At 44.3% G+C, this 24500-nt stretch overlaps 2 protein-coding genes and 1 long non-coding RNA gene across 6 annotated transcripts in view; 2 read left to right on the forward strand and 1 right to left on the reverse strand.

Moving 5' to 3' along the window:
• LOC100194502 (protein phosphatase 1, regulatory (inhibitor) subunit 7) overlaps positions 1-3792 on the forward strand; it is a 6980-nt gene extending 3188 nt beyond the window's left edge. Inside the window, 2 exon segments of one of the 2 annotated variants that reach the window (NM_001139588.1) lie at positions 40-126; positions 552-1927. In NM_001139588.1, the coding sequence (NP_001133060.1) occupies positions 40-126; positions 552-728 (264 nt within the window). In that variant the 3' untranslated portion in view covers positions 729-1927. 2 annotated transcript variants of the gene reach the window in all.
• The window catches only part of LOC123741616 (uncharacterized), a 19852-nt gene extending 14522 nt beyond the window's left edge, over positions 1-5330 (reverse strand). For both annotated transcript variants that reach the window (XR_006769082.1, XR_006769080.1), the window contains exon 1: positions 4824-5330. This is a non-coding gene — a long non-coding RNA (uncharacterized lncRNA). The remainder of the gene's footprint in view (positions 1-4823) is intronic.
• LOC106599567 (UBX domain-containing protein 7) overlaps positions 4833-24500 on the forward strand; it is a 23764-nt gene continuing 4096 nt past the window's right edge. Inside the window, exons 1-11 of one of the 2 annotated variants that reach the window (XM_014190856.2) lie at positions 4833-4927; positions 5958-6114; positions 6294-6361; positions 6512-6577; positions 6875-6987; positions 7189-7335; positions 11735-11825; positions 11916-12049; positions 12655-13192; positions 13327-13406; positions 14812-15712. In XM_014190856.2, coding sequence (XP_014046331.1) covers positions 4858-4927; positions 5958-6114; positions 6294-6361; positions 6512-6577; positions 6875-6987; positions 7189-7335; positions 11735-11825; positions 11916-12049; positions 12655-13192; positions 13327-13406; positions 14812-14973 — 1626 coding nt within the window. In that variant the 5' untranslated portion in view covers positions 4833-4857 and the 3' untranslated portion in view covers positions 14974-15712. Of the gene's footprint in view, positions 4928-5957; positions 6115-6293; positions 6362-6511; positions 6578-6874; positions 6988-7188; positions 7336-11734; positions 11826-11915; positions 12050-12654; positions 13193-13326; positions 13407-14811; positions 15713-24500 lie in introns of those variants that run through there. The other variant, XM_014190858.2, reaches the window with a different exon arrangement.

Consider the following 24500-nt stretch of genomic DNA (forward strand, 5'->3'; position numbering starts at 1 on the left):
CGAAGTGTGTCAATTTTGATGCCGTTTGGCCACATACAGAAAAAACTCACAACTCTAGACATCGCAGCCAACCGGGTAAAGAAAATCGAAAACATCAGCCATCTAACAGACCTACAGGAATTCTGGGTAAGAGGAAAAGAGATATAAGGTTCATGGTGAATAGGAGAGACAATGGATGAGTCATTTAAGCAATAAGGGCTGCGGGATTGTGGAATATGGCCAATATACCACAGCTGAGGGCTGTTCTTATGCACGACGCAACGTGTGCCAGGATATAGCCCTTAGCCGTGGTATATTTGCAACATAGCACAAACACCTGAGGTGCCTTACTGCTATTATAAACTAGTTACCAATGTAATTTAGAGCAGTTCAAGTGTTTTCATAACCATGGTACATGGTCTGATATACCACGGCTGTCAGCCAATCAGCATTCGGTGCTCGAACCACCCAGTTTATAATAAATAGAGCACTGTCACTTGTTGGAGGAAGGAATAGGTCTGTTGCTGATTGGGGAAATGTATTTGAATCACATATTAACTCCTCTTTCCCAGATGAATGATAATCAGCTAGAGAACTGGTCAGATTTGGATGAGCTGAAGAGCTCCAAGGCCCTGGAGACGGTGTACCTGGAGAGGAACCCCTTACAGAAGGACCCCCAATATCGCAGGAAGATCATGCTGGCTCTGCCCACCGTACGCCAGATCGACGCCACCTTCATCCGCTTTTAACCGGGCCACACCCCCACCTCGGTGTCCCTCCACTCACCGTTCTTCCCATGCAACTGCAAAATGGACGTCTGCTTACTGCACGCAGACTCATTCACCACAGGCACACACCTACAGATAGACGAGTGTCCTTGTATACCACATACACTCCAGCACACACACATTCTGACCATCACTTTTCACTTGCCTTACTGTCTCATGTAAAACACGCATGTACACACTTACACTCACCATCTGACCTATGCTATTGTGTTAATGCATATTGATTTATTGTCAGAATTGGACTGGATAGAGGCTGGGAGGAGTGGGAGCTGCAGGGATGTCAAAAGGACCCCCTCCTTCTTTTCCCCCTTTGGATGTGGAGTAGGGAATAATTGCTCTGCCTGATTGTCCGGAGGGATGGAGAAGGCAGTCTGTTTTTCTCCCTTTGTTATTGAAATTGCACTGCACCTGGCAAGGAGGGGGGGGGTGGAGGTATTTCTGATGGTCTATTTGAGTGTTCATCACATTTCCTTCAGGAAGGTCTGAACTTACCAGACAGTCTTATTAAAAATGAAATGTGTAAAACTAAATGTGACACTGGTAGCTGCTACCTTCAGTGGTGCTAACACAGGGTGTGTATGATGGGGATATTTAGCTCCCCATAACACTAAGCTTCCCTCAGATTGTAGCTACGTTAACAGATGCTGTATCGTGGTCTGTTGTTCAATGTGAAGGATTGAACATAATTCACGCCCTGTCACAAAGAAGCATACTCAGAAGCTGGTCCACTTCGGGACAATAAAGCAAATGTGCTGTTCTGAATGCCAAATCATGACTGCACCAAGAAACAAACCAGGGGTTTGTGCATTAGGAGCAAATGTAGCAGAGCATTTTGCAATGGGGCAAAACGGAAACAAGGGAAAAAAATGTAGCAGAGCATTTTGCAAAACGGAAACAAGTGGTTCTTGGACAAGAGATGTTTCACTCTGTTTTGTGTTTTTTGCCTGATGAACATGACCCAATTACCAGAGAGTATAAACCACATGTGGAGAGTGGGATTTTTGCTATAGGATTTGTTCTCAACTGTTTCATTAATTCATTTGTTTTTAATTTAGTTTCTTAAACGGATTTGTTTTGAATGGATCAAAGACCAAGTTTGATTATTTACAATGTCCTAGTTTAAATTAATCTGCAGTCTGAGCTATACTGAAAAATAAAAAATAAATATTTTACTGAGTTACAGTTCATATAAGGAAATCAGTCAATTGAAATAAATAAATTACATCCTAATTTATGGATTTCACATGACTGGGAATATAGATATGCATCTGTTGGTCACAGATACCTAAGAAAAAAGGTAGGGGCGGCGATCAGAAAACCAGTCAGAATCTGGTATGACCACCATTTGCCTCATGCAGTGGGACACATCTCCTTTGCATAGAGTTGATCAGGCTGATTGTGGAATGTTGTCCCACATCTTCAATGGCTGTGAGAAGTTCCTGGATATTGGCGGGAACTGAAACACGCTGTCATACATGTCAATCCAGAGCATCCCAAACCTGCTCAATGGGTGACATGTCTGAGTGTGCAGGCCATGGAAGAACTGGTACATTTTCATCTTCCACGAATTGTGTACAGATCTTTGCGACATGGGACCGTGCATTATGCTGAAACATGAGGTGATGGCGGCGGTTGAATGGCATGACAATGGACTTCAGAATTTTGTCACGGTATCCCTGTGCATTCAAACTGCCACTGATAAAATGCAATTGTGTTGTCTGTAGCTTATGACTGCCCATACTAAAATCCCACGGCCACCATGGGTAACTCTGTTCACAACGTTGACTTCAGCAAACCATTCGTCCACACAACGCCGTACACGTGGTCTGTGGTTGAGACCGGTTGGACGTACTGCGAAATTCTCTATAATGACGTTAGAGTCAGCTTATGGTAGAGAGATGAACATTCAATTCTGTGGCAACAGCTCTGGTGGACATTCCTGCAGTCAGCATGCCAATTGCACACTCCCTCAACAAGAGACGTCTGTGGCATTGTGTTGTGTAACAAAACTGCACATTTTAGAGTGGCCTTTTGTCTCCAGCACAAGGTGCACCTGTGAAATAATCATGCTGTTTAATCAGCTTTTTGATATGCCACACCTGTCAGGTGGATGGATTATCTTGTCAAAGGAGAAATGCTCACTAACAGATGTAAACAAATTCATGCACAACATTTTAGAGAAATATGCTTTTTGTGGTTATGGAAAATTTCAGCTCATGAAACATGAGACCAACACTTGACATGCTGCGTTTCAATTTGTATTGTGTATTAGTCCATAAGTAAATCTTATCGCTGTAAAAAACTAACATTCAGTGGTGGTGACATTCAGATTATGAAAAGGAAAATATGACAGTCTGTAATCATATTTCCATCAAAGTGAAAAGCCCATGCATATACATTTATGGAGTCACCTATAGTTTGCACTTACTGGTACACTTCAAGGGAAACTTAGAACAGAAGTGAACAGTGTTCGTGAACAGAAATGGGCTCAGATTACCTATTGACCTGGATCAGTGGGGTCTGTCTGAGTGAATGTCTGTGTGGTATGTGGAAGGGAAGGACTGTTTGTTGTAAACTTTTATTTGTAAACCTTTATTTACCAGATTGCTCAGGATCTCTATCTCCATGCAGTACACCAACAGACTCAGAAGTTGTCCCTAACCACAGATCTAGGATCAGAAACTTTCTGTACCCATAATCAGATTTCAACCTAAACCAGTAGTGGAATGACCCTGTATCAGTGGTTAGGGACAACTTCTATTTTCTCTTGTGTGAAATGTTACCAATACAACTGGGGCTTATTCAAGAGGGTGCAACATTTAGAATGTTACAGATGGAAATGCAATGTATATTATTTCAACTATTGACTCGTTTGCTAGACAAGTTGACGGTTCTATACAAGGGATTTCTGCCCCACGACTCACTTTTTGTTTAGCTTGTTTTTAGTCATGTTTGACAAAGTGCTTTGTTGACTGTTTTTGAACTGAATGTATTATAAAAGACTAAATAAAGTTACTTCAAATTAGATTGTTTTCCCACAAATGCTTACACCACTAAACTGACTTGTAAGCCACTATGGCTGTGTTTACACAGTTAGGAAAATAATTTGGACCAATCATGTCAGCTCTGAAAAAGATCGAATAAGTAAAAATCTGATTTAATTGGTCAAAAGATCAATTAGTGGTGGAAAAAGATCAGAATTGGGCTGCCTGTGTAAACACAGCCTTATGCATGCACTGTATAAATTAGATTACATGTATTGACTATAATTACTGTACTAGTGTCAGTACTGTAACGAAAGGAGAAAATACTTTCACTTAAAAGGATACCCTTGTAGTTCAACTAGTAATTTAACTACATTTTGCAGTAGTTTAAATTTGAATCTTGGTAGTGTTTTCAATAAGTCATCACTTTTCAGCCATGTAGCGCACAGGAGGTTGGTGGCACCTTAATTGGGGAGGACAGGCTCATGGTAATGGCTGGAGCTGAATAAGTGGAATGGTATCAAACATTGTTTCTATGTGTTTGATTCCATTCCATTTGCTCCGTTCCAGCCATTTATGAGCCCCTCAGCAGCCTCCACTGGTGTAGCTAACTACTGGAACTACACTACTTTTTTGGCAAAAATAAAATGGGTAGATCATTTCCTTCCTTTCTTTTTGCATCAGACCTGCCTAATTTTCATTTGAAACAGTTTGTGTGTTTAATACACCAAATTCTGTCAACATCTGACTCCAGAGTGATGTGTTCTTGCAATTTAGTCTTTAGATATGATCATTTTCCCACGTAGTAGTTTGGATGTAGTGAACTCATTTTTCAAAGTAAAGTTAGTTATGTAAACACATTTTCTTAAGGGTAGCTTTAGTGTATGTAATTGGTAGCTTGGTAAACTATATTTTCAGAGTAGTTTCCCCTATACTGTATGGGCCTATTATTCAGCCAATGTAGTCAAACCAGAGACATGGCAATGAAATACATTACCCACAATCGAACACGAGTCTTTGTGTGACATCGGCATCTAGACAAAGCTCGCGAGTACAGAACGGCAGTACGTACGTGCATCATTTGTGTTGTTGTTGGTCGCGGTAAGATGGCGGCGATCGGGGATGGATCAGCTCCGGCGGTGAATGGGTTAATACAACAGTTCATAGCGATTACAGGTACATTTACATTTTTCCTTTAATTCTTGCAATGTTCATTGTTAATGAGTTATGTTCCAAAAATAGTAATGTCGCCCAAGCATCACAGAAAGCTGCGCAGGGATCTGACGGGGCATCAGTGCTTACTGCCCCCTGTCATCAAGGGAAAAACGAACTGGAGCACACGACCGTCAAGTGTGTGTGATCACCAGAATGGCGCATCTAACTTAACAAAAATGACTCACAGGAAAGACTAGAATTTTCTTGGGATGATGCCTGACGCGAAAAAAAAATGCTTTCTAGAGTTTCCACAAAAGTAATATAGACTCTCTGGAGGTGCAATAGCTAACGTTAGCCATGTTGCCTCGTTTTAGTGGAATGGGCGTTGGGTACAACATAAGATCTATCTAGTCGAGCTAACCTAGCCTAGGTTCCGCCTTATAACGCAATGGTGGCTGGAACATCTCCCGCCTGTCATGTTCAAGAAGCACCGGGCCAGCCTCTCTCTGCTCAAGTTACACAAAGTTTGCATGGCTGAGATGGTAATTGAATTATTCTATATTATCTCGATATAGATGGCAATTTGGCCAAATGCATCCCATTTATTTGTGATAGTATCCTTGTTCTCTGTCGAGTATACTTGAAAAGTGAAACGAACATGATAAAGTCTAACCATCTAAAGATGCAGCAATGTTTGCATGAAAGTTTAGATTGCATGTAAATTGCACATTATTTTACGCAGTTCTTGATTACCATGCACGGAGATGAACCGTTCACATAGTGAAAGTACCAGGCATTATTCTGTTCTGCCAGTGCGTTTCTCAAACAAGAACAACACATGCGCACAACCGTCCGATTTTTTGGTGAGTGATCCTTGGGGTTCAGAGCTCGGAAAATATTTCATAATAAGGATTAAGTCAACCAACCAATAAATTATTCAATGCATCAAAATATATTTCAGATTTAAATCAGGTAACTTTTTTAACATCCACATTTGATATTTCTGTGTGTGTGTGTGTCTGTGTCCATGCATGCTACTATGCTCTCCCAGGTGCCACAGAGAGTGTGGGGAAGCATATGCTCGAAGCATGCAACAACAATCTAGAAATGGCAGTGACCATGTTCCTGGATGGAGGGGGGATCGCAGAGGAGCCCAGCACCAGCTCCAGCTCAGCAGGGGCCTCCAGCAGCAGAGCTCCCCCCGCAGAGTGAGTCAGTGGCCTGCTCCATCACTGCAGAGTCCTGATATGGAGCCTGTGTTGAAACAAACCCATACTTTGAGAGATCGTCAATACTGTCCCTGCTGTTTTTAATTAAAAGCATGTTAATAAGAAAAAGAAAGGTCTGCACTCCTGGAGTTGAAGTTTAATATTGTCTGTTTTTGTAGTGACCAAGTGCGGGCGCCCATCCCTCAGAAGCAGGACATACTGGTAGAGCCAGAGCCTATGTTTGGAGGTACAGTACGGAAGTGCCACCCCATCATTTAGCTTACCTGACTACAACTTGATCCTAATGGATCTCAATGGCGCTCCCTCTCTGTTTCCCCCTGTAGCCGTCTCAGCCCATCTAACTGTCTGTCACTCTCTGCATCCATAACTCTCGCAGCACCAAAGCGACGAAGACCTGCCCGGTCCATATTTGACGGTTTTAGGGACTTCCAAACAGAAACAAGTAAGTAGCCTACCGGTCTTTGTGTAGGTGTGTTTGCATTGAATGGGGGTTTGTGTGCTGAATCCATGTTCCTGAATTGTGCCACCCAGCCCTCAGGCATCAGGCATAGCACTACTTAAAGCAGTACTTGTGTTGTGGTCATGGTCAGGTTTTCTTTTACAGTGAGCTCCAAAAGTCATTGTATGATTTCAAATCCAAAGGGCTGGAGTACAGAGCCAAAACAACAAGAAATGTGTCACTATCCCGATACATTTGGAGCTTAATGTATACGCTAACGGCTTCTCTGCCCTCCCTCAGTCCGCCAGGAGCAGGAGCTGAGGAACGGCAGTGCGGTGGATAAGAAGCTCAGCACCCTGGCGGACCTGTTCCGGCCCCCCGTTGAGCTCATGCACAAAGGCAGCTTTGAGACGGTGAGGAGCCCCCTCTCCCCTGGACACCCAAGCTCCCTAGACCTGGAGGACTGTCAGTCGACCCTCATCCAAACCGCCCTTAGCCGAAAGGATTGGATGGGTTTCTAAGCAGTACGGCAACAATTCCACCGAGCTTGCCAGAGGGCAAGGTGGAGCTATTACCAAATTGCTCATACCTATCCGGCTCCTTTCTCTCTCCAGGCGAAGGACTGTGGTCAGCTGGAGAACAAGTGGCTGATGATCAACATCCAGAATGTGCAGGACTTTGCCTGCCAGTGTCTCAACAGAGACGTGTGGAGCAACGACGCGGTCCGGACCATCATCAGGGAGCACTTCATATTCTGGCAGGTATGCAGTGTTCACACAGACGCAGATGAACGTGCACTCGCACATCAAATCAAGTCAAGCTTTATATAGCACATTTCAGACATGAATGCAACACAATGTACTTGACAGGAAAAAAACTAATAAACAATGTAAATAAAAACTGAAATATTTACTACACAAGAAACATAAGAGGGAAACGAAAACAAAAGAATAACAATTTGAAACTGAAAGACTAAAAAAGGACCTTAAGGAAAAGCAAAGCAAAGCTAAAAATGTGTTTTTAAGATCCCTTTTAAATATGTCCACAGTTTCGGCCCACCTCAGGATCTCTGGCAGGCTATTCCAGAGGCACGGGGCATAGTAACTAAAAGCTGCCTCTCCATGCCTCTTGGTCCTAGGCTTTGGGATAGTTAAAAGGCCAGTGCCAGAGGACCTGAGGGACCTACTGGATACATAACTTAAAAGCATGTCTGTAGTGGAGGAGGTTGAGAGCTTCAAGTTCCTTGGTGTCCACATCACCAACAAACTAACATGGTCCAATCACACCAAGACGGTAATGAAGAGGGCACGACAAAACCTATTCCTCCTCAGGAGACTGAAAAGATTTGGCATGGGTCCTCAGATCCTCAAAAGGTTCTACAGCTGCACCATCGAGAGCATCCTGACTGGTTGCATCACTGCCTGGTATGGCAACTGCTTGGCCTCCGACCGCAAGGCACTACAGAGGGTATTGCGTACGGCCCAGTACATCACTGGGGCCATGCTTCTTGCCATCCAGGACCTCTATACCAGGCGGTGTCAGAGGAAGGCCTTAAAAATGGTCAAAGACTCCAGCCACCCCAGTCATAGACTGTCCTCTCTGCTACTGCACGGCAAGCGGTACCGGAGCGCCAAGTCTAGGTCTAAGAGGCTTCTAAACAGCTTCTACCCCGAAGCCATAAGACTCCTGAATATCTAAACAAATGGCCACCCAGACTATTTGCATTGCCCCCCCCCCCTTTTACACCGCTGCTACTTTCTGTTGTTATCATCTATGCATAGTCACTTTAATAACTCTACCTACATGTACATACTACCTCAACTAACCGGTGCCCCCGCACATTGACTCTGTACCGGTACCCCCCTGTATATAGTCTTCCTATTGTTATTTTACTGCTGCTCTTAATTACTTGTTACTTTTATTTCTTATTCATATTTTTTGGAAACTGCATTGTTGGTTAGGGGCTCGTAAGTAAGCATTTCACTGTAAGGTCTATAGCTGTTGTATTCGGCGCATGTGACTAATAAAATTTGATATTTATTGGGGTGCACAATCGTGGATTGATTTGAAATGTCACCTTACCATTCAGAAAAAGTTAATAACCAAGTTTCCATCCACAGTTTTATGCGAGTGAAGTCCACAAAATTGTTGCATTAAATAGCAAATGTGCCAACTCTGGTCTTAGCACGTATGCTTTAGCCAACAGCTGGCAGTACGCAGTGTGGGTAGGCAGTACGCAGTGTGGGTAGGCAGTACGCAGTGTGGGTAGGCAGTACGCAGTGTGGGTAGGCAGTACGCAGTGTGGGTAGGCAGTACGCAGTGTGGGTAGGCAGTACGCAGTGTGGGTAGGCAGTACGCAGTGTGGGTAGGCAGTACGCAGTGTGGGTAGATAGTACGCAGTGTGGGTAGGCAGTACGCAGTGTGGATGGGCAGTACGCAGTGCATTCGGAAAGTATTCAGACCCCTTGACTTTTTCCACATTTTGTTACGTTACAGCCTTACTCTAAAATGTATTCAATTGTTTTTTTCCCCTCATCAATTTACACACAATACACGATAATGACAAAGCAAAAACTGTGTGTGTGTGTGTGTATATATATATATATATACATATACATTTTTATTTATTTATTTTTGCAAATGTATAAAAACTGAAATATCACATTTACATAGTACTGAGTAAAGGGTCTGAATACCTATGTTGGAGCACCTTTGGCAGCGATTACAGCCTTGAGTCTTCTTGTGTATGACACTACATGATTGCCACACCTGTATTTGGAGGGTTTCTCCACTCTTTTCTCAGATCCTCTCAAGCTCTGTCAGGTTGGATAGGGATTGTCGCTGCACAGCTATTTTTAGGTCTTTCCAGAGATTTTTGATCAGGTTTAAAGTTCGGCCTCTGGCTGGGCAGCTCAAGGACATTCAGAGACTTGTCCCAAAGCCACTCCTGCGTCGTCTTGGCTGTGTGCTTAGGGTCGTTATCCTGTTGGAAAGTGAACCTTCGGCCCAGTCTGAAGTCCTGAGCTCTCTGTAGCAGGTTTTCATCAAGGATCTCTCTGTACTTTGCTCCGTTGATCTTTGCCTCGATCCTGACTAGTCTCTGCCGCTGAAAAACATCCCATGATTCACCCTAGGGATGGTGCTAGGTTTCCTCCAGACGTGACGCTTGGCATTCAGGCCAAAGATTTTAATCTTAGTTTCATCAGACCAGAGAATCTTATTTCTCATGGTCTGAGAGTCCTTAAGCGGGCTGTTGTGCCTTTTTTCTGAGGAGTGGCTTCCGTCTAGCAACTCTACCATAAAGGCCTGATTGGTGAAGTGCTGCAGAGATGGTGTTCCTTCTGGAAGGTTCTCCCATCTCCACTGAGGAACTCTGGAGTGCAGTCAGAGTGACCATCAGGTTCTTGGTCACCTCCCTGATGAAGGCCCTTCTCCCCCAATTGCTCAGTTTGGCCAGGCGGCCAGCTCTAGGAAGAGTCTGGGTGGTTCCAAACTTCTTCCATTTAAGAATGATGGAGGCCACTGTGTTATTGGGGACCTTCAGTGATGCAGAAATGTTTTCGTACCCTTCCCCAGATCTGTGCCTCGACACAATCCTGTCTCGGAGCTCTACGGACAATTCCTTTGATTTTATGACTTGGTTTTTGCTCTGACATGCACTGTCAACTGTGGGACCTTGTATAGACAGGTGTGTGCCTTTCCAAATCATGTCCAATCAATTGAATTTACCACAAGGGGACTCCAAATTGTAAAAACATCTCATGGATGATCAATGGAGCTCAATTTCGAGTCTCATGCAAAGAGTCTGAATACTGATGTAAAAAGAGGTATTTCTGTTTTTTATTTTAATACATTTGCAAGAAATTCTAAAAACCTGTTTTCGCTTTGTCATTATGGGGTATTGTGTGTAGATTGATGAGGAAAAACATACAATACAGCTTTTTTCTTAAATTGATAAAATGTAACAAAATGGGGGAAAAAGTCAAGCGGTCTTCCCGAATGCACTGTATACTGCCTACCCACACTGCGTACTGCCTACCCACAATGCCTTTCTGCCTACCCACACTGCGTACTGCACATCCACACTGCGTACTGCCCACCCACACTGCGTACTGCCCACCCACACTGCGTACTGCCCACCCACACTGCGTACTGCCCACCCACACTGCGTACTGCCTACCCACACTGCGTACTGCCTACCCACACCGCGTACTGCCCACCCACACTGCGTACTGCCTACCCACACTGCGTACTGCATATCCACACTGCGTACTGCCCACCCACACCGCGTACTGCCCACCCACACTGCGTACTGCCCACCCACACCGCGTACTGCCCACCCACACCGCGTACTGCCTACCCACACTGCGTACTACCCACCCACACTGCGTACTGCCTACCCACACCGCGTACTGCCTACCCACACTGCCTTTCTGCCTACCCACACTGCGTACTGCCCACCCACACTGCGTACTGCCCACCCACACTGCGTACTGCCCACCCACACTGCGTACTGCCTACCCACACTGCGTACTGCCTACCCACACTGCGTACTGCCCACCCACACTGCGTACTGCCCACCCACACTGCGTACTGCCCACCCACACTGCGTACTGCCCACCCACACTGCGTACTGCCTACCCACACTGCGTACTGCCTACCCACACTGCGTACTGCCAGCTGTTGGCTAAAGCATACGTGCTAAGACCAGAGTAGGCACATTTGCTATTTAATGCAACAATTTTTGTGACAAAACTATCGATTGAGTTGAAAATGCGATGGAAACACATTGAACTTAGTACATAAAAATTTAAGCAAAAAAATAAGTTTTGTGTGCACTACGTCATCACACACTGATTTTTATCTGCAACATGTCAGTTTGGTAGAAACACCACTGCTGGGAAAATGCACATTTTCTGTATGCAGATTTTAGAATATTCGCATGAAAATCTATTTGCCGATTGGATGAAAAACTATCTACTGTAACTTTTTGTTTTTCTCCTTCATAACTCTCTTGCATACACAAGCTGTCACATCCACACACAGGTCCGCGCGCGCACACACGCGTATGCACTGTGTGCCGTAGAGGCGTGTTGAGGGGAGCTAGCCTGCTGTGTGTCTGTGCATTTTATGTGTTTGTGTGCACGTGTGTATTGACAGGTGTACCATGACAGTGAAGAGGGCCAGAGGTATATCCAGTTCTACAAGCTCAATAAGTTTCCCTATATCTCCATTTTGGACCCCCGCACAGGTGAGGCCTGCTCTGAGTCTCTGAGTGTTTACACCGTTACTAATACTAAAAAGGTATGACTGACGATGCTCGTGTTTGACCGTTCTGCAGGTCAGAAGATGGTGGAGTGGAACCAGTTGGACGTTGCGTCGTTTCTGGAACAGGTGACAGGCTTCTTGACGGAACATGGCCAGCTAGACGGCCCAGCGTCCAGCCACCCGCCCCCGGCCAAACGGGCCCGCTCCGTGAGTCTCTGCTCACTCTCTATTTTTCTCTCGCTTTCTCTCTCCCTCGCTTTCTTATTAAATACTGTCCATATTGCTAATTCCAGTCACATTATCACTTTATTCTCTCACTCTGTTCACTCTCTCTCTCTCTCTCTCTCTCTCTCTCTATCACTTTTGTCTCTCTATCACTTTTGTCTCTCACTCTGTTCACTCTCTCTCTATCACTTTTGTCTCTCACTCTGTTCACTCTCTCTCCATCACTTTTGTCTCTCACTCTGTTCACACTCTCTCTCCATCACTTTTGTCTCTCACTTTGTTCACTCTCTCTCTCTCTCCATCACTTCTGTCTCTCACTCTGTTCACTCTCTCTCTCCATCACTTTTGTCTCTCTCTCTCTCTCTCCATCACTTTTGTCTCTCACTCTCTCTCTAACACTTCTGTCTCTCACTCTGTTCACTCTCTCTCTCCATCACTTTTGTCTCTCACTCTGTTCACTCTCTCGCTCCATCACTTTTGTCTCTCACTCTGTTCACTCTCTCGCTCCATCACTTTTGTCTATCTCACACCTCTGTTTGATGTGTTCTCTTCCTCTCTGTCTGTCTTCTCGGTCTGTTTTATCCCAGGAAAGTCTGATAGACGCCAGTGAGGACAGCCAGTTGGAGGCAGCCATCAAAGCCTCTCTCCAGGAGACCCACTATGAGTCGTCCTCCGCCCCCGACCTCCCCGACTCCCCCCACTCTGTAGAGGCAGACACGGATGGAGACTCAGACGCGGAGCCCTTCTCCGACAGCGAGGGCCTCATCTCTGTCGACGGCTCGGACAACGAGACAACAGAACCCCAGGAGGGCAGCTCCTGCTCCACGGGCGGAGACACCCCTCCTGGACCAGCCCCTCCCACATCCGCAGCTGTAGCCCCCCAGCCCCCGCCACAGCCGGACAGCCCACCTGCCCGTCACAGGAAGTCCCCCCACAAAGAGAACAGCCACAGGAAAGAGGAGAGCAAAAAGAACCACCTGGAGCCTCTGGCGGCTGCGCCGGCCCGCTCCCAGGCCGACCCAGACTCAGAGCATCGTTCTGAGGGGAACCATCGCACCTCAACGGGCCAAAGCTCCAAATCTGTTAAGACGGAAACCTCCGACCTCGACTGCCTTGATGACAATGGTACTTAAATGTTGTCTGTGTGTGTCTGTGCATCATGTTCAAGTGTTCTAGATTGTGTGTGTGTGTGTGTATCTACGACTTACGTCTTCATCCGTCCCGACTCTGACTGCATTGTTTCTGTATTGTGTGTCCAGGTCCCAAGGCCAGACTGATGCTGCGCTATCCAGACGGACAGAGAGAGCAGATCGCCCTGTCGTCCAAGGCCAAGCTTATGGTGAGAATGGACTCTTGTGCTAGGCCTTGTGTTAAATTCAATTAATGAAGAAAAAAAATATCAAAATCCTGGTCAATTTTCAGTTCAAGAATTGATGTTCAATTCATCACCTGAATTGACTGAGTGGAAATGCAGCTGACCCCAACCCCCGGTACACTATATAAAAAAAAAAAAGTAGGTGGACACACCCCTTCAAATTTGTGGATTCAGCTGTTTCAGCCACACCAGTTGTTCACAGGTGTATAAAATTGAGCACACAGCCATGCAATCTCCATTGCCAATCATTGGCAGTAGAATGACCTTACTGAACAGCTCAGTGACTTTCAACGTGGCATCATCATAGGACACCACCTTTCCAACAAGTCAGTTCATCAAATGTCTGCCCTGCTAGAGCTGACCGGTCAACTGTAAGTGCTGTTATTGTGAAGTGGAAATGTCTAGGGGCAACAATGGCTCAGCTGCAAAATGGGAGGCCACACAAGCTCACAGAACGGGTTGTGAGCTGTCCTCGGTTGCAACACTCACTACTGAGTTCCAAACTGCCTCCAGAAGCAAAGTCAGCACAAGAACTGTTCGTCGGGAGCTTAATGAAATGGGTGTCCATGGGCGAGCAGCCGCACACAAGCCTAAAATCACCATGCGCAATGCCAAGCGTCTGCTGGAGTGGTGTAAAGCTCACAGCCATTGGACTCTGGAGCAGTGGAAACATGTTCTCTGGAGTGATGAATCACGCTTCACCATCTGGCTGTCCGACGGACAAAATAATGTTCTGGGGCTGTTTTTCATGGTTCGGGCTAGGCCTCTTAGTTCCAGTGAAGGGAAATCTTAACACTACAGCATACAATGACATTCTAGACCATTCTGTGCTTCCAACTGTCTGGCAACAGTTTGGGGAAGGCCCTTTCCTGTTTCAGCATGACAATGCCCCCATGCACAAAGTGAGGTCCATACAGAAATGGTTTGTCGAGATCGGTGTGGAAGAACTTGACTGGCCTGCACAGAGCCCTGTCCTCAACCCCATCGAACACCTTTGGGATGAATTGGAACACCAACTGTGAGCCAGGCCTAATAGCCCAACATCAGTGCCTGACCTCACTAATGCTCTTGTGGCTGAATGGAAGCAAGTCCTAGCGCAAGGTTCTAACATTTAGTGGAAAGCCTTCCCAGAAGAGTGGAGGCTGTTATAGCAGCAAAGGGGGGACCAACTCCATATTAATGGCCATGATTTTGGAATGAGATGTTCAACGAGCAGGTGTCCACATACTTTTGGTCATGTAGTGTACATTAAGACATAAGACATTATAAAGGCTCATACATGCATATAACTCTTTTTATAAAGCAGTTATAAAGCATTATTTAGTAAAGAGTTACCTACCTTCAACTGTGTCCTCCACCCCTCCTCCAGGCTCTGGTTAGACATGTCCAGTCGAAGGGCTACCCCAACGAACGCTTCGAGCTCGTCACCAACTTCCCCCGACGGAAGCTGGCCCACTTGGACTATGACGTCACACTGCAGGAGGCGGGTCTTTGTCCACAGGAGACTGTATTTGTGCAGGAACGGAACTAAGCCATGCATTTTCTATCTTCAGACCACGCCCATTTCACCAGTTACCCGGGAGGACGTTACAGGCCGCTACTCCTGGGCTTTTTTTATTTTGGAATTAGACCATGCTCCTATTTGGGGACACTGAACTGTGGATGAACTTCATTACCCATCATTCCACTGGGAGGAAGTGACTGGCCTGTGTACTCTTTTTAGTAGGCATTGTTGTTCATCGTCAATTACCGAATGGATTCTATTCTGATTTTAGTTTTATTCTGAGGTAATAAACCAATCGGAGTAGAACACCTTAATGATACTGTTAGAAATAAGCTGAGGCCCCCAAATAATGATCAGAGCTGGCATCAGAGTTGGCTCAGGAAAACGTTACAGACTATTATCCCTAAAGGATGTCAAATGTCAGATATTTTTTTTGAAGTTAATACTTATTTTTTGATTCATGAACACCTACAGCCAGGTAAAGGAGCAACTTGAACTCTGATTGGTCCCAAATTTGCTCTTTTACGTGTTGATTGGGTGAGGAGGGGACTTTGACTACAGGAATCGATGGAGAGGGGTGTAGGGTCGTTCAAGGGATTCTTTTTTTTGGGGGGGGGGTCCTCAACTGTCAGCCTGCACTACAGGAGTGGTGTAGTGATTGACATTTAGTCTTAGTGGATATATCATTTTTTTAAATATTTTTTTTTTCTACCCCATTTCCAAGAAAAGATGCTGAAATATAATCATAAAAACAAAGGGAAACTTGGCTTGTTTGCTCTATTCCATTTCTACCATGTATTTGTCTTATCTGCAATCTGTCTAAATTGTGACCACAACCTCAGAACTATAGTGTTAGTGATGATGAGCATTTCTTGATACCCCCGCCCCAATGTACTGAACGATCTGGGTCAGTGTAAGCAATGGGTGGTGCCATTTGGTGTTATCACTCTTACTAGCCCAACTATAACTAATATCTATCTTGTCTAGTCAGATATGAGGGAGAGGTAACAAGTAGATTCTGATTGGGGCCATGTCCAATATTACTAATCTGTTTTAAACCTTTACCCACAGACTGGATATGTCTGTCACAGGGTTTCATCAACGTCGCTGTGAGCTAAGAATCCTAACAGTGGGAGAGCTATCAAGCTGTGGAGTTCTGGTCTGAGTGAGAAGTTTAACATGGGCTCTTGTTGCATACAACTGTCTTGAATACATTTTGGAGTATTTGAATGGTGATTCCTAGAACCCAGTACATTGAATTTCATCCAAATCTAATTCAAATGTCAGGTCAGGTTAAAGGGATACTGCAAGATTCTGGCAATTACGCTGCATTTTTTTACTTACCCAGAGTCAGATGAACTCGTAGATACCATTTATACTGTGCTTGTAGACTTCCAGTAATTGTGCTAATGCTAGTTAGCATTGCTTCACGAAACTACCTATTAACTTCCTTCATACTGCACGCAGACATAAAAATGTTATCCACAAGCTCATCTGACTCTGGGTAAGTTGAAAAATTACTTCATTACCAGAATCTCACAGTATACCATTAATCATTCTGGGAAGTCAAAGTCCCCATTTCAGTTATGTACAGTCGTGGCCAAAAGTTTTGAGAATGACACAAATATACATTTTCACAAAGTCTGCTTCCTCTGTTTGTATGATGGCAATTTGCATATACTCCAGAATGTTATGAAGAGTGATCAGATGAATTTCAATTAATTGCAAAGTCCCTCTTTGCCATGCAAATGGACTGAATCCCCCCAAAATATTTCCACTGCATTTCAGCCCTGCCACAAAAGGACCAGCTGACATCATGTCAGTGATTCTCTCGTTAACACAGGTGTGAGTGTTGATGAGGACAAGGCTGGAGATCACTCTGTCTTGCTGATTGAGTTCGAATAACAGACTGGAAGCTTTAAAAGGAGGGTGGTGCTTGGAATCATTGTTCTTCCTCTGTCGATCATGGTTACCTACAAGGAAACACGTGCCGTCATCATTGCTTTGCACAAAAAGGGCTTCACAGGCAAGGATATTGCTGCCAGTAAGATTGCACCTAAATCAACCATTTATCGGATCATCAAGAACTTCAAGGAGAGCGGTTAAATTGTTGTGAAGAAGGCTTCAGGGCACCCAAGAAAGTCCAGCAAGCACCAGGACCGTCTCCTAAAGTTGATTCAGCTGCGGGATCAGGGCACCACTAGTACAGAGCTTGTTCAGGAATGGCAGCAGGCAGGTGTGAGTGCATCTGCACTCACAGTGAGGGGAAGACTTTTGGAGGATTGCCTGGTGTCAAGAAGGGCAGCAAAGAAGCCACTTCTCTCCAGGAAAAACATCAGGGACAGACTGATATTCTGCAAAAGGTACAGGGATTGGACTGCTGAGGACTGGGGTAAAGTCATTTTCTCTGATGAATCCCCTTTCCGATTGTTTGGGGCATCTGGAATAAAGCTTGTCCGTTGAAGACAAGGTGAGCGCTACCATCAGTCCTGTGTCATGCCAACAGTAAAGCATCCTGAGACCATTCATGTGTGGGGTTGCTTCTCAGCCAAGGGAGTGGGCTCACTCACAATTGTGCCTAAGAATACAGTTATAAATAAAGAATGGTACCAACACATCCTCCGAGAGCAACTTCTCCCAATCATCCAGGAACAGTTTGGTAACGAACAATGCCTTTTCCAGCATGATGGAGCACCTTGCCATAAGCCAATGTGATAACTAAGTGGCTCGGGGAACAGAACATCGATATTTTGGGTCCATGGTCAGGAAACTCCCCAGACCTTAATCCCATTGAGAACTTGTGGTCAATCCTCAAGAGGCGGGTGGACAAACAAAAACCCACAAATTCTGACAAACTCCAAGCATTGATTATGCAAGAATGGGCTGCCATCAGTCAGGATGTGGCCCAGAAGTTAATTGACAGCATGCCAGGGCGGATTGCAGAGATCTTGAAAAAGAAGGGTCAACACTGCAAATATTGACTCTTTGCATCAACTTCATGTAATTGTCAATAAAAGCCTTTGACAATTATGAAATGCTTGTAATTATACTTCAGTATTGCATAGTAACATCTGACAAAAATATCTAAAGACACTGAAGCAGCAAACTTTGAAAATTAATATTTGTGTCATTCTCAACTTTTGGCCACGACTGTAGACTACCCAGAGGTGGGGCCACCATAGAGATACTGCTGAGATACATAGATGTACTATCTAACTTCCTTTACATCCATAATTCTACACCCATTGTTGATACTTTGTTGACCTTTCAACCCTCCTTGCCCCTTGTTCTGGAACACCTGTGAGAGCAAAGGTCTGAGTTGAAAGAGGGATATCTGCAGCTGATTAAACAGGTGAGGTTGTTGACCCGGCTTCACTCCTCTTTCTGTGCAGGACGTGAAGGACATCCCTTACTTTCCCCTCTTCTCATTTCTAGGAATGTAACAGTACCACAGGAGGTTGGTTGGGGAGAACAGGCTAGTGGTATTGGCTTGAGTGGAATGGTATCATGTGTTTGACATTCCATTCAAGCTGTTCCGGACATTATTATGAGCCGGAGTATATGAGCAGAGTTGAGCTGTTGGAAATCCCACTCATTGCTCACTGAGCAGTATTTGCACACTGCTCTGCCACTCATCTTTTCGCCCGCTCCACAAAAAATTGCTCGGCGCTCACAGGAAGAAAAAAAACTGCCGTAGGCTATTAAACAAGGACCTATATCTGATAATAGGCTATGTGGCCACTGTGTATAAAAACGAATACTTTTTTCTAATCTATTGATGACCAGATACTAGTAACTGGCTCTGTTGTGCTCACATTTTACAGTTGATACAAAACTTTAGCACTGTTGCAAATGTAACCAGTGTGAAATGGCTGGCTAATTAGCAGTGTGTGCTAGTGGCATTTCAATCACTGACGTCACTCGCTCTGAGACCTTTAAGTAGTTGTTTCCCTTGCTCTGCATGGAGCGATAAGTAACGATGCTTCGAGGGTGAATGTTGTCTGTGTTCAGAGGATTCCTGTTTTGAGGTTAGGGCGAGGAGAGGGTGATTGAAGCAACACTGTTACATTGACCTATTTCTTCATCGACTCATATCAATATATCTGTGCGTTAATGGAGCGGCAGGTACCCTAGTGGTTAGAGCGTTGGACTAGTAACCGAAAGGTTGCAAGATCGAATCCCCGAGCTGACAAGGTAAAGATTTGTCGGTGTGCCCCTGAACAAGGCAGTTAACCCACTGTTCCTAGGCCGTCATTGAAAATAAGAATTTGTTCTTAACTGACTTGCCTAGTTAAATAAAGGTAACATTTTTTTTTTTAAATGGTGGGGTAGGCTAAATAAATTCCACAGAATAGGCATAATTGGAATAGGAGAGAGGGCCGATGCGCCAACTTTAAAAAAAATGTGTTTATCTGCTCCAGCCTCTCTCCACTTCAGTTACATCCTCTGTTATGAGCAGCCTCCAATGGAAGGAGTGTAGCTGACCCAGACACTGAGGTCTTCAGAGAAAATGACAGAGCAGGGAGTATAAGACATGAGGATGTCCTAAAATGGACACTGTTTTATTATTTCCATTCCATATCTAAAAGACCTGAATACAATTTGCAGGTAATTCAGTAGACCCAGCTAGGTTAACTAGATGATTCAGCTCTGCAGTGGCTAAGCTCAGATCCTCTCCCCATCACGTAAAAAAGGGAGAAAGATCCCGTTCACTCCGCCTGACGGAACTCCCAGTGCAATCTCAGAAACGAGTCAATGGAAGTTAATGTGTGACTACTGACCTGTCTGGGGGCTGAGCACCACTGCAGTGCAGTCATGCACCTACCACAGGAGCAGCTCAGGTCAGGATAATCAGAGATATTGCCTGTATTGGGTTCGAGTTCAGGCTCTGTTGCAGCCGATCGTGACCGGGAGACCCATCTACAAACCAGAGGTGGGAACACAGGTTCAAAAGTGGTGTGGCAATATTCGTATGTGTCTTTTCTGGTGCCTGGAGTTTTTCCTGAGCTCATGGCCTGGTCAGTTAACTCTGGCTTCTATTCGGTAGCTTGTTTACTCACTGGCTATATCCTGGTGTAGTTTTTTAATGCATTGGTGTCATGCAGTTTGGTTATTTGGTTATTATCTGTTCAAAAATATCTTTAATATAATTTAGCAATGTAAGTCATTACTCTTTCAGAATTTTTTACATCTCAAAACAGGATGTTGCCCCTTTAAGGCAATTGCTTTCCAAAATAGATATTGAGCTGACTACAGTAGGCTAGCCAAGATGAACGCTAAAGTGCACTTTTGTAGCTTTCATTTTGCAGATTGTAAAGTACTGTGGCAAGTGCTGTCTCGCCACACGTTTTCCCGGCGGCTCTGCTACAAACAGTCCCACATTTTTCAGAGAAAGAGAGCGAGAGACGAACACTGTTTAGGGTAAAAAGTCAATTTATTGCATCACGTGATACAATATGCTTTCCACAAACCAGTCACTGTATGATATCAATGTTATTAATATCTATTTGAGCAGGTAAAGTATGCCTTACTTATTTGTCATATAATTTTGTTCGGTACGACGTGATAAAATAATGATTTACACATTTTAATTAAAATGTTATTTTGATAAGTCAATAGATACAATTTCATTCTTTCACCGGATGATATATTACGGACAAAAATGTGGTTGTTGTCAGTTCTTTTGGTCATGTTGCTAGACTCCACCAAGTCATTAGTTGCTATGGAAAAGGACGGTTGAAAACATGTTCTATGTGTGAGGGGCTGAGTACAGTTGTATTCCAGACACTATGGGGTACTCTGGTGAAGCCCATGGGAAATAAACAAAAACATCGTTTAAGGGGACTGAAAAGAGGAAGAAAAATGAACAAAAAGTGCTGTAAACTGCTGTCACATGTGCTGACATGATTAAAGGTCTAGTAAACAGTACCTTTCGCGTTGTAGTTTATATAATAAGCTCAAAGAAAGGGTAACACATTTGGAGACACCGCTGAGATGTATTTTCATGTGAGCACCGGCTCATATTCCTTGAACGGACAACGAGTGAGAGACAATGGGAGAGTAGCACGCTAGCTAGCTAACGTTAGCGGGCTAACCACCTAACGGATTGTAGCTATATTGCCTGCATTGTTGTTGCCACGTGAGTAGGACAATATGCGTCGAGAGGGAAACGTTGGATAAAATCGAGCTGAGTTTATGGACTTTAACTGAAGACAAGTTACGGCATCTGTGTGTACGTTGTGGAATAGGAGGTGTAGATGACTGAAGTAAATGAAAATTGATGGAGGATTTAATGTAATCAGAGGATGATTGAATGTCATGGCTGCTTCAACTGAAATACGAAATCCAAGGAATATCGGACTCGGGAGGATAATGCAAAAAGTCTGCCTACAAGTCCCAGCTAGTCGGCGCCAACAATGTAAGTGGACAGCGAATCCAGGGGAGAGACTGCGGCAGGATGAAAAGAGGGAGGGGCTCCTCAGCCCAGCAGAGAAGTAGGCTCAGCTCCAGAAAGGCATATGCCACAGAGTGGAGTGAGTATGTCCAGTTATAAAGACTTTAAAATTCATGGAGAGATAGATCAGAATCAGAAAGGTAAGCTCCGCTTCAGCAGTCTAGAACATCAGATTGAAAATGGAAGGAGAAAAAGGTACCATGAATTAGAAATCATAGAAGCAGTAATCAGAGCTGTGAGCCCAGGGTTTAGGATGAAGAGTTATCTGGAGGGAAAAACATACATGACACGCTACACACTAAGGCCAATCTTGAGGACACATTATGCAGAGAAGGATGCTACTGAACTGTATCACAAGTTGACTAAGGCTAAGACTAAGCCTTGGACTGCCTAGTCCGAGTCTTTGACCTGAGACAGAATGTGTTATCCACCTCAGCTCGTGCCCAATCAGGACTGAAATATGGCACAGAGTTAGTCAAGAGCCAATGCCTGCAGGCCATGGTTATTGGATTAACAAATGATAATGTCAGGGCAGAAATGAGAGTACATCTCCAGAATATTAACACCAGTGATGAACTGTTGCTTGAGAAAATGCTAATTGCCCAGGGCAATGAAAGTGAATGCATGCAAACGGACAGGATTTCACGTAAGTTCACACCCACATGAGTGAATGCTGTACAGAGTGAGGATAACGGGGATAGCAGAGAGGAAGGTGCACGGGCAGAGTCCCCACAGACCATAGTCTGAAAACAAGAGAAATACAATCCCATCCTGAGTCAAATTGATGCGAGCAATGAAGCAATCAAAGAACTGACCTGTCAGCTAGCATCATTAGTACAGTCAGTGCAGGGCCAGGGTGACAGTTCAGTTAGGAATCGCTTTAACACAAAAAAAACAAGTCCAACCAACAGAGAGAAAAGAAAATGCAAAAGTTATGAGACTGGTCAACAGACTTGCCAGCATTGCTACAAATGTGGCAGTGATAGCCATTTGGCAGAGGCAACGCACAGCCATCGGGAAACGCCTGGAGGTCACAACCATGGAACGAGGAGTGACCCCAGATACATCTCGTTCCATCCAGTGCTGCAATGCAAAGGGAGAGGGAACCTCAGAGTTTAAGTTGTGTTCATTGTGTCATCAAGCTGCCTTTTGTTCCAAAGTGTGCCAACAGGATCATTGGAAACAGCACCAACCCACATGTAAGACTGCTCGCAAGACTGACCACAACTCCCCTTGTCCCATGACACAGAGAGTGGGGGCCAACTACCCCAGCTACCACAGGACATTGTAATATAGCATAGCACATTGGTAAAAAATGTAAAGTGTGGTGTTATATGTAGGGTGTAAAGACTTTAGCACTATGGGACACAGGGGCTCAGGTATCCATCATAAGTGAGGAATGGAGAAGCGCACAAAAATTTGCCCACTGGCAGAAATTATGGGCAATACAGAGAAACTGGATCTGAGGGCAGCCAATGGCACTGAAATTCCCTTTCTGTGTTGGATGGACATTTGTTTTAGTTTGCTTGATCCTAAAGCTGATGTCATTGCAGGAAAACAATTGAGGGTTCCGATATTAGTTACAAATTAAAGACTGGAGAAACCAATCATTGGGTTTAATGTAATTAAATAAATAGTTTCAAACAAAAAGTAACAATGACCCCTCAGAGCTGATGTATACAATGAAGATGCTAAGAAATGTGCTTAAGCTAGGACAGGGAAAGGCAAAGACTCTCAGAGTACACGGAGGTATGCTTGGTTACAGCAGGCAGACGTGACATTGTCATTCCAGGTGGACAAACAAAATGGATTCATCCCTGTATCTCAAGATAAGCCTCCTTCAATGATGAAATTGCGTTATTTGAACCGGGCGTGAGAGTGATCTGTGGCCTGGACCTACAAAGTCAGGTCGTGAAAACATCAAAACGCCCATCTCGAGAAGTTGACATTGCAGTAGTGAATACAATGGTGTGCCGTACACTATTGTCAATGTTGCGCACACTAGATGAAGAGAAAAAGGCCAACTGGGGTGATTATCTGAACAAGGTCATTCATGCGTATAATTGTACCACCAGTTAGAGGTCGCCCGATTAATCGGCATGTCCGATTTAATTAGGGCCGATTTCAAGTTTTCATAACAATCGGTAAACGGCATTTTTGGACGCCGATTACATTGCAATCCACGAGGAGACTGTGTGGCAGGCTGACCACCAGTTACGCGAGTGCAGCATCAAAAGGACCTTGTGGCTGCAAGGAGCCAATGTAAGTTGCTAGTTAGCATTACATTTATCTTATAAAAAACAATCAATCTTAACATAATCACTAGTTAACTACACGTGGTTGATGATATTACTAGTTTATCTAGCTTGTCCTGCATTGCATATAATCAATGCGGTGCCTGTTAATTTCTCATCGAATCACAGCCTACTTCAACTTCGCCAAACGGGTGATGATTTAACAAAAGCACATTCACGAAAAAAGCACAATCGTTGCACCAATGTACCTAACCATAAACATCAATGCCTTTCTTAAAATTAATACACAAGTATATTTTTTTAAACCTGCATATTTAGTTAAAAGAAATTAACGTTAGTAGGCAATATTATCTAGGGAAATTGTGTCACTTCTCTTGCGTTCAGTGCAAGCAGAGTCAAGGTAAATGCAGCAGTTTGGGCCACCTGGATCGTTGCCAACTGTGTTAAGACCATTTCTTCCTAACAAAGACAATTAATTTGCCAGAATTTTACATAATTATGACATAACATTGAATGTTGTGCAATGTAACAGCAATATTTAGACTTAGGGTTGCCACTCATTCGATAAAATACGGAACGGTTCAGTATTTCACTGAAATAATAAACTTTTTTTTTTTCGAAATGAAAGTTTCCGGATTTGCCCATATTAATGACCAAAGGCTCGTATTTTTGTATATTAATTATATTATAATTAAGTCTATGATTTGATTGAGCAGTGGTAGGCAGCATGCTCGTAAGCATTCATTCAAACAGCACTTTCCTGCGTTTGCCAGCAGCTCTTAGCAATGCTTGAGGCACAGCGCTGTTTATGACTTCAAGCCTATCAACTCCCGAGATTAGGCTGG

The sequence above is a fragment of the Salmo salar genome, chromosome ssa03, assembly GCF_905237065.1.
Source record: "Salmo salar chromosome ssa03, Ssal_v3.1, whole genome shotgun sequence".
In the NCBI taxonomy this organism is placed as follows: Eukaryota; Metazoa; Chordata; class Actinopteri; order Salmoniformes; family Salmonidae; genus Salmo; species Salmo salar.